At 39.0% G+C, this 9,956-nt stretch overlaps 1 protein-coding gene and 1 non-coding gene across 3 annotated transcripts; both read left to right on the top strand.

Moving 5' to 3' along the window:
* Positions 1-3,892: 3,892 nt before the first annotated feature.
* Positions 3,893-7,853, top strand: Krt24 (keratin 24). Of its 2 annotated transcripts, XM_026387010.1 has the most exons (9): positions 3,893-4,456; positions 5,241-5,323; positions 5,723-5,879; positions 6,128-6,289; positions 6,382-6,507; positions 6,846-7,063; positions 7,205-7,227; positions 7,465-7,524; positions 7,750-7,853. In XM_026387010.1, exons 1-9 carry the CDS (start codon positions 3,893-3,895, stop codon positions 7,851-7,853), a joined length of 1,497 nt encoding a protein of 498 aa, XP_026242795.1. The 2 variants fall into 2 exon arrangements, with proteins under 2 accessions (XP_026242795.1, XP_026242796.1); XM_026387011.1 differs by lacking the exon at positions 7,205-7,227 and having other exon boundaries at positions 7,457-7,524.
* On the top strand, positions 7,210-7,282 carry Trnar-ccu (transfer RNA arginine (anticodon CCU)). The gene has a single exon. It is a non-coding gene; the product is annotated as a tRNA-Arg (tRNA).
* Positions 7,854-9,956: the final 2,103 nt, after the last annotated feature.

The raw sequence follows: 9,956 nt of genomic DNA, 5'->3' as shown, positions 1-9,956 counted from the left end.
AAATAAATAAATATTTTTAAAAAAAAAATTAAAAGGGCTAGAGTTGTAGCTCAATGGTAGAGCTACTGGTTCAAACCTCAGTACCACAAAAAATCATATTCTATAATGAAATGTAGTGTAAATGATTCTTTACAAATCAAAATAAATTGCTAATCACAAACTATTAAAAAATAGCATATAACTAAGGGCAGAGAGTTGTTCTGGGAGCCCAGATATGTGGGACTCAGTCTATTTCTTTTTAAACTATCATATATCAAACAACTCCTGGCACTTGTGAACATTTTACCTCACGGAACATCATCAGATTTTCGAAGCTTCCAATGTACAGATGAAGGAAATGCCAAGAACTAATTTGTTTTCTTTGGCGAGTCATTATTTCAAATAAAAACAGAGTATTAAATTTGAGGTTGGCTCAAAACAATGGGAACTCATGTTTACCAAAGAATTCTAACACTTCAGTGAAGAACATAATTGTATTTATATATGTGATTGAAACCCTTTAATCCACCAAACACCAATGTTCTAGGCAGTTTGCAAACCACAGAATTAAGATTAGCCTGTTTAACAGTCTTGTCATCATTTAAAAGGAAAGTCACCTTGATACACCTGAAAGAAAGAATGAAATGCATTTAAGGAAATAGAGACAAGAAGAAGATCCTGTGGATTTGTCTATATGTTGATTTATATGCTGATTCATTAGGCAAAGAATTTGAGTCAGTGATGGCTGTTTTAATCATTAACGCCCTTCCTGCCGGTCAATTCTGAACAGACCTGGGGAAACATAAGAACTTAATTTCGAACCTAATTTTACAAAGCAAAAGACGAGATGGAAAAATGGAAAAAAAACTGAATTCAGATGATAACTACAAAAAAAAAATTCACAAACCCCAGGCCAAGTTCAGAGGGAAAAGATAATATTAAAACTTGTCCTCCCTCATTCTTTGCACGTAAGGCTCTTTCCCCAGGGGCTCTGAAATTTGTAAGTTCTACCAGATTTCTTTCACTTAGCTACTCTTCCTTTCTTTAAATTTTCTATTTTTCCAATGACCGTTTAAAAATGAAAAGAATTCTATTTCATAGTTTAAAAAAGGAGAGAAACCTGACTTATCCCCACATCTCCAACATTTGTATACCCTTTTATCATTAGTATTTAGACTGCCTTCTTGTTTTCATCATTTGGGAAAAAGATGAGGCAAGATGACCAACATATTATGTTTGGGACATTTTTTTTTACCACCTTATAAGGGCATTGTGGCAATTATTCCATTAAAATGCTTGCAAAACACGGGCTGGGATGTAGCTCACTGGTAAAATGCCTGCCTCATAGGCATGCACAAAGCCCTGGGTTCAATTCCCTGTTCCAAAAAGGAAAAGACAAAAAAAAAAAAATGCTTGTAAAACACCTTATACACCCTGAAGAGATGCCACCAGGCATCTCACATAAATGTGAGAAGTAGCATCATGCTAGTGTGAAAACACTGCAGGTGTAAAGTAAAACCTGATAACCTACAGGGCTACATAAAGGAAATCCTCATCTAATTTAATAATGCATCCCAATAAAAGCAGTTTAAGGAAAAATTAAGAGAAGCCAGGACATTGGAAACAAATGACTGAGTATATTAAAGCATGCACATAATTCAATGGAGACCAAGTAGACCAGGAAGAAAGTTTTAAATCAACACAAGTCAACTACATAAGTATAAAACTAAAGAGGTTAAGAAATATTTTTTTGGAAACAGCTATGCTTTTTAAAAAACAATCTTCTTAAAATGGTGGTAAAATATATACATAACAAAATTTACCATCTTTTTAAAAATATTTATTTTTTAGTTGTAGGTGGACATAATATCTTTATTTCATTTTTATGTGGTGCTGAGGTTTGAACCCAGTGCCTCACGTGTGCTAGGCAAGCATTCTACCCCTGAGCCACAACCCCAGCCCCCCAAAACTTACCATCTTAATCAGTTTTTAAGCACACAGTTCAGTGGTGGTACATACACTCACATTGTTTTGCAACTGATCTCCAGAACTCTTTTTACATGGCAAAACTAAAACTCTACATCTACTAAACAACAACATCTTAACCCCCATTCACCATTCTGCTCTTTCTACGAATTTAACTGCTCTGGGAATCTCATGTAAGTGGAATCATACAGTATTTGTTCTTTTTTTTTTTTTTTTTTTTTTTTTTTTTAAATAGTACCTATCTGTATTATTTAGGCCAGGCTGCTTTTTTTTTTTTTTATTTATTTTTTAGTTCTCGGCGGACACAACATCTTTGTTGGTATGTGGTGCTGAGGATCGAACCCGGGCCGCACGCATGCCAGGCATGGCGCGATACCGCTTGAGCCACATCCCCAGCCCCTTTGTTGTTGTTTTTTGTTTTTTGTAGTGGGGGTTGAACCCAAGGCCTCAATACCACTGAGCTAAGGCTGGCCTCAAACTTGCCATCCTCCTGCCTCAGCCCCCCAAATTGTCGCAATTATAGGCATGAGCCACCCCACTTACCCAGGTTTTTAAAAGATACTTTTAAACCAGAGAAGCTACAAACTGAAATGAAAGGAAATTATCTATAGTAGTCAGGGACAGAACAACACAAAGCAGAAAGTGAACTGGGAGGGCCCTGGATTTCAGAACAGACACAGAGATCCCAACCATAAAATGAGTTATCAGAAGTATGTACAGGTCCTCTTAACTAAATGTCTTTTTAACAAAAGCAGAAAAACCTAAGCAAAGAGTAGATAAGGGAAACTTTGTGAACTGATTCCAGGAAAAATATGGATTATTAAAAGTGGGTTCAGTAATCCCAGCAGCTCAGGCAACCGAAGCAGAAGAATCACGAGTTCAAAGGCAGGCTCAGCAAAAGCGAGGCACTAAGCAACTCAGTGAGACCCTGTCTCTAAATAAAATACAAAATAGGGCTGGGGATGTGGCTTAATGGTCGAGTATCCCTGAGCTCAATCCCTGGTACCTGCCCCCCAAAATAATGAATTCAGATCTTCCTCTCTGGACATTTTTCTAACGAAAAGAAGAGAAATTGACCCCGTGTCTTTGCTTCTTAGGATCAGATAAAGAAGGAAATTGCTATCATTATGTCAGACTAGAGTTCAATCAAAAGGAAAAGCATACTTGGGGCAGCCCGCCAGCTCTTCGAGCCCCTACTAAATCAAGCTGTCTGGAAACTTGTCTGGTGGTTCTTAGACATTACTTACTTCAACACAGGTGTTCCTGAGATCCAACAATACTGGCCTGGAAGGCTATTGATTTAAGTTTTTAGTAACAGCAAAAACATATTCATTCAATATCAAAATACAAAAATTGCAAAAACCTAACTGCATAAACTTCAACAACCTCAAAAGCAGGCTGATTGAAATCATCAAAGGGAAGACTTAATTAAACCTGGAACTAACACCAAGGTTAGAGCCAATTTCTAACTTTTGACAACAAATCGAACAAAAAGTTCTATGTTGGAAAATTTTCGTTCTCATCATTTTAATTATGTGTGATAATCTGCAGGTGTTCCCTGCAATTGGGAAGTCATGTGGCAAATTTAATGAAATCATATTTTCAGAAAAGAATTACCAGTCATCTAAATCTCTGAAAGGTTAAAACTATAATTCTGGATTTTTTTTTTTTTGCTTTGCTCCACCTTTTTTTTTTTTTCCAGTGTAGTAAATGCCCCAGGGCTCTGACCCAGCCTTAGAAAAACAGCCAGTAGAGTGGGTTCATGAAAAAGAAATTATCCAATTATGGATTAGCAAAACTGTAACAGTAATTCAGTGACATAGAAAAGGAACACCCTGAAAAAGTGTGTATATAAGAGCCGAAATCCATAGGCTCTTCCCTCCACCTCTCACATTCCCTGGGACGAGCTAAGCTTTGCAGGAACAACATGTCTTGCTCTTCTCGCATCTCCTCCTCCAGGGCTGGGAGCAGCAGGGTGTCCGCTGGTAGAAGCAGCGTCAGCAGTGGAAGCAGATGTGGTCTGGGGGGTGGCTCTGCCAGAGGCTTCCAAGGAGGAACTGGCAACTGTGGCCTGAGTGGGGGACCTAGCAGTGGCTTTGGAGGTGGCTTTGCAGGAGGCTTTGGGAGCTGCTCAGTAAGAGGTGGTCTGGGAGCAACCTTGGGCTCCGGAGGTTGCTTTGGTGGGGGCTCTGGATTCAGCAGCGGTGATAATAGAGGTTTCTACAGCCATGGAGGTGGTATGGGGGGTTGCCTGAGTGGTGGCGTTGGTGACGGGGGGCTTTTCTCTGGAGGTGAGAAGCAAACCATGCAGAACCTCAATGACCGCCTGGCCAATTACCTAGACAAGGTCAGAGCCCTGGAGGAGGCCAACACTGATCTGGAGAATAAAATCAAGGCGTGGTATGACAAATTTGGGCCTGGGTCTGGGAAAGATGGTTCTGGAAGAGATTATAGCAAATACTATTCAATAATTGAAGATCTCAGGAACCAGGTAAGATACTATCTGTGATAGGCTAAGTTTCTATGATGTATCTTTCACTTTTAGTCAGATCCTATACTGTAATGAAAATTCAAAGTCAATGAGTTATTTAAAAATATAATTGCTTGTTTTTTATGCAAAATGGTACATGGTATGTCTTAATGATGACAGCTCACTATGTGACATCTAACCGCATTAATTTTCTGATTGCATCTCAGATTTGAGTATTTCTCCATAAGGGTAAAATGTATATATCATGCCAGGCAGCTAACATGGATATATAAGACTGATTACAAAGAACCCATTAGTTGAATCTAATTACTTTATGGCTAATCCTAACAGATTAACACATTTTAGTGTCTTAGTAGACTTAAAAGAGTCCTTCCAACTATTTTTCTTCCTAGAAAATCTGGTACAAATACTGCAAAAGGAGGTAGTGAAACCAACAATGTTTAGCCATTGTTATAAGGGAAATATTTTTTAAAGGCATTTTTCTCTAAGTGAAATTCAACCTCTGTACTATGTTCTGAAAGAGCTCATGGAATAACTGATCTTCCAAACAGCGAAAATCCACAGAAGGGCTATGTTCTGTGCCTATTCCTATAAATGTGCAAATTGTTACCTTTTTTGCAGAAAGATATCATCCTAAATATACAGGTATCATTACTATGTAAGTTTGCAAATCCATTCCCCATCAAGAGCTAGTAACACAGAAAACACCTGCCTTCCCAGGCAGGCCTACAGACACAAGGCAAAAATCATGAGTGAACCATTCATTATTATCATCTTTTTCTAGATCATTACGGCCACTGTTGAAAATGCTAGAACCATTTTGCAGATTGACAACGCCAGACTGGCTGCTGACGACTTCAGACTGAAGTAAGACACATCAGACTTGAAAACAAGTGTGACAGGAAAAAATAAAATCCAATCCATTTGCTTAAAAATTTTTCTTAATATCTTTCTGGGGATCATGACCTAAATTCAATTCACAAACATCCCAAGGGTAAACTTAGAAACCATCATTCCAGGAAAAATAAAATAAAATAGGAGACAAGTTAGGGATATCAGGATTTCATCATAAAATTATTAGACATGATTAGGGCTAACATCAGACTTCTGTTTTTCCTTATGGGGGAAAATCATCAGAGAAAACTTAGTAACCTTCATTTATCAAAATGCGTAGAGGTGAGAACTTGCTCAATCTGTAGGAAATGCAGGGGATTCTTTGAAAGCTGTTGGGCCAGCTCACTGCTACCTTCTTGCTGCCCCTTTCAGGTATGAAAACGAGCTGTGTCTCCGGCAGAGCGTGGAGGCCGACATCAGTGGCCTGCGGAAAGTCCTGGATGACCTGACCATGACCCGCTCTGACCTGGAGATGCAGATTGAGAGTCTCACTGAGGAGCTGACCTATCTGAAGAAGAGTCACGAGGAGGTTGGGACCAGCTCCACAGGAGTGAAAACCCTGACTTCCATATTTTCCCCCACATCTGTTTTATAAGGATAAACTCAATGAATTTCCCACATCTAAAGACCAGAAAAAGAGTAATAATAAGCATAGTATATCTGAACTTGATCCCCCCCCCCAGGTGTCCTAGTTTCAAATTTGCACTAGCTCTGCCCATTTTAGGAAGTTGTTGCTTTCCTATTAGCATCACGGTGATCTTTTCTCCTGGGTGTTAGGAAATGAAGAGTATGCAAGGAAGTTCTGGAGGGGATGTGACTGTGCAAATGAATGCTGCCCCAGGAACCGACCTGACCAAATTATTGAATGACATGAGGGCACAGTATGAGGAGCTGGCTGAGCAGAACCGCCGGGAGGCAGAGGAACAGTTCAACAAGCAGGTATCTCCTCTCTGTGGGGCATCTTGAAGCCTGCAGCTACACACTTCTGCTCCTTTCATGGCCTAGAAGAAATGCATTTTATTTCTATTTAGAGTGCAGCCCTGCAAGCACAGATCTCTACTGATGCTGGGGCCGCCAGTTCTGCCAAGAATGAGATAACAGAACTGAAACGTACCCTGCAAGCCCTGGAAATTGAGCTTCAGTCCCAACTGGCCATGGTATGTGCAAACAGCTTTTCAAAATCTCCAACAGGGAGTTAAGCAAATGCACTTTTTTTTTTCTTTTTCAAGATGTTCACTAGTGACATGATAAAAGTAATGTTATGGAGAACTGTACCATGGTTCTAGAAAGCATAAAGCAGTTAATGTACTCTATTTCCATAAAATATTTAATCTGAAAAGATAATGCCAACAAAAATTTCAAAAAGCAATGATTAATCAATAGAGGTTGTTATTGAGTGAAAGCACACCTCTAGAACCATATAAAATTGTATATTTTTTAAATCATCCATTGACTTGTCTTCATCATGAATTTTTTTATTTGCTTTTTCTCGTAGAAAAGCTCCCTGGAAGGGACTCTGGCTGATACAGAAGCCAGCTACGTGGCTCGGTTGTCAGAAATTCAGGTGCAGATCAGCAGCCTGGAGGAGCAGATCTGCCAGATCCGGAGTGAGACCGAATGCCAGAACACAGAATACGAGCAATTGCTGGACATCAAGTCCCGCCTGGAGATGGAGATCGAGACCTACCGCAGCCTGCTCGATGGAGAAGGAGGGTAAACGAAAGTCAGAAATGGGCCAAAATGCAAACAGTGCCTTTTTTTTTTTTTTTACGAAGCTGAAAAGAGACACTGAGGTTGGAATTGTAGTTTCGAAGTAATAAAGTCACAGACACGGTACAATCAAAAGATATCCAGGGGCTGGGGATATAGCTCAGTTGGTAGAGTGCTTGCCTCCTGTGCACAAGGCCCTGGGTTCAATCCCCAGCACCACCAAAAAAAAAAAAAAAAAAAGCACTAGGAATGTGGCTCAGTGGTTAAGTACCCCTGGGTTCAGTACCAAAAACCAAAACAGATATCCAAAGCTCCATCATGGAGAATCCCCAGTAGGGAGGGTTTTTTCCTACCTTTGCAAACTGCAAAGGAAAACACAATTCTTCTTTTCTCTAGAAACATAGGATCCAGGGATTTGGTATCGGGTGACTCAAGATCTGGAAGCTATTCTGGTCAAGGAAGAGGTAGACTTTTTCTTTTTTTTTTTTTAACATTGATGATAATTTTTGTAATTTTTAAATTTTACTTTTAAGTAAAAGCATGGTTTGCTTGTCATATTAAAATGCATACGATTATTTACATACTCCTACCCATAGAGAACAAACACACTTCGTGAATATAATTGAATTTCTCTGGGTTTGCGTTTCTGTGAGTTTCCAGACTGACCTTGTCATCCCATGATTTTTCAGATCCCAACAAGACGAGAGTCACTAAGACCATCATAGAAGAGGTGGTGGATGGCAAAGTCGTCTCATCTCAAGTCAGCAGTATCTCAGAGGTGAAAATAAAATGAGCGATTTCCAGGTCAACAAGAGTGTCTTTCAAAGAAAAAAAAAATCAAGAAAGACACAAGTGAAGAAATCACATCATTCTAAGTCAACCTTCTGAATATCTTCATGGAAACACTTCAGTCTAGAAATAGATGACTAGCCAATTTTTCTGCATCCTCTGATTTCTTTATTAGATTGCTCTTGAAAGTTGAAATGACAGCCCTGCTCTAATTGCTTCTAGGCTTCAATAAACTTACTCTTGCAAGTTAACAAAATCGTTGCTGAATGTTTTTTCTTTTCTTTTTTTTTTTCTATTTTATTTTACATTTTACACTTGCTAGGTAAGTCTAACACTGAACTATGCCCAGGCTCTCTTACTGAATTTTTTAAGAAAACCAATATCTTACTTAGAAATGAGCCTCTCAATTGTGATCTAGCTGCATCATTATGTTACTAGTATTAATTCATTATCGTGTTCCTTCTTCATAAAATTAGTATTATAGCCATCTTGTATGTAGGCATTTTTGACATTGCACAAGAATTGAGTGACACTGTATATTAAATTAGACCTCAGTGTCCCTAACACTGTAGTCACCAACTCAGCACACAAAAAAGGATGAGATCATTTGAACAATCAACTTATCAACAGTTAACGCCCTATTTTTTGTATGTCCATCAGGAAAATGGGGCATTTCATAAGGAAAAAAAGAAAGAAAGAAAGAAACATCAGTTATGCCTCCTACTGTGGGAAGCTTGTGCTGTAGGTGGGGAGGAAAGTCGAAACACAAAGAAGATAATAGGAATCAAGAGGAGTGAATAGGAAAGGACTTGATTTCACAATATTCATCAGAAATGCCACAGGAATCAGACATGTGTTTGTAAGATGTTTTGGAGACAAGCCAAATAAAGAGCCTTGGGAAAAAAGGTTAGATTATGACATGGTACCAGGTTTCTTTTTTATACATATATTTTTAGTTGTTGATGAACCTTTATTTATCTATTTATATGCGGTGCTGAGAATCAAACCCAGTGCCTCACACATGCTACGCAAGCATTCTACCACTACTCAAAAAATGCAATGCTGTCTTAAATCAAACATGTTTCTCATCAAATCATTACAGTAAATGAAACCCTGAATATTTCTCTTCACTGGAAAATTTAAGAATACATAATGAAGAATATGGACCAGCTGATACAACTTGGATGTTTCCAGAAATGGAAACCTGTTCTATGTAGCCTCCAGTCCCTAGGGCCTTCACAGCTACACCAAGGAAGCCTGTCTCCATGGGTCTTCCCAGATCTAGTCTTCTAGCTGTGGACTCTGCTTGCCTGGGACCTGTATTCATGGCCAATAGTGTCCTCATATCAGGGCCACAGTATGAGGCAACTCTAAAAATCATCTGGAGGTGAGAAGCCTCACTCTGTTTCCTTGGCCCGTGTTAAGATGCTGCATTTGTACTAAAGGACTGTTCAGAAACAGAAACATTCAGTTCATTTGTAGGTTCCAAGGTACAGAGACACAATAGAAGCTGTTGCCAAGAGCATCCTTGATTTTTAATACCAACACTATGGAACCATTTTGGATCCTGAAGTGTATTTGGAGTACGGAATAAAAGGTTAAGAACAGAGCATTTATTATTACCTGTCCTAAAATTATTTCAGAACGAAGTAAGAAGAAAACGTCTATGTTGAAACTTCATTGTCCAGCTCGCCGGTCAACTTTTAAGCACACGTTTCTTCTGAGTGGACATACACATGGAAAGGAAGAGCCAGTGTCTACATGTCTATGAATTTTCCAGAGACTCATAGGGTTGCTCTTGTCTTTTTGACCTCAAGGGACAATGGACAAGAAGGGTGAGAATTCTAGAAGTGGCATCTGTCATCACAGATTAGAAACAAGATGTATAGCAGGCAGCACAAAGGAAACAACCAAAGGATTCAAAGCTCTAAGGAAAGAAGTCCAAACTTGCCTAATGACTTCATGGAATTAAACAGCGTTCAGACAAGAAGAGGCAAAGGGATGGATATAAATCACCCAAAATGTAGCTCAAGTAATATATCCAAGCAACCTCCCCAAGTAAAAAAACACTCAGAGTAAGAAGTCACTTTTAAAAATGATAGTGGCT

The sequence above is a fragment of the Urocitellus parryii genome, chromosome 7 (assembly GCF_045843805.1).
Source record: "Urocitellus parryii isolate mUroPar1 chromosome 7, mUroPar1.hap1, whole genome shotgun sequence".
In the NCBI taxonomy this organism is placed as follows: domain Eukaryota; kingdom Metazoa; phylum Chordata; class Mammalia; order Rodentia; family Sciuridae; genus Urocitellus; species Urocitellus parryii.
This window is presented reverse-complemented; position numbering and strand designations above follow the sequence as displayed.

Excerpts from the sequence above, each read along its gene's own strand:
- Krt24 (XM_026387010.1), top strand. The coding sequence starts at position 3,893 with ATGTCTTGCTCTTCTCGCATCTCCTCCTCCAGGGCTGGGAGCAGCAGG. Across the intron at positions 5,324-5,722 it reads GCTGACGACTTCAGACTGAA|GTATGAAAACGAGCTGTGTC; the intron begins GTAAGACACATC and ends TGCCCCTTTCAG. Across the intron at positions 6,290-6,381 it reads AGGAACAGTTCAACAAGCAG|AGTGCAGCCCTGCAAGCACA; the intron begins GTATCTCCTCTC and ends ATTTCTATTTAG.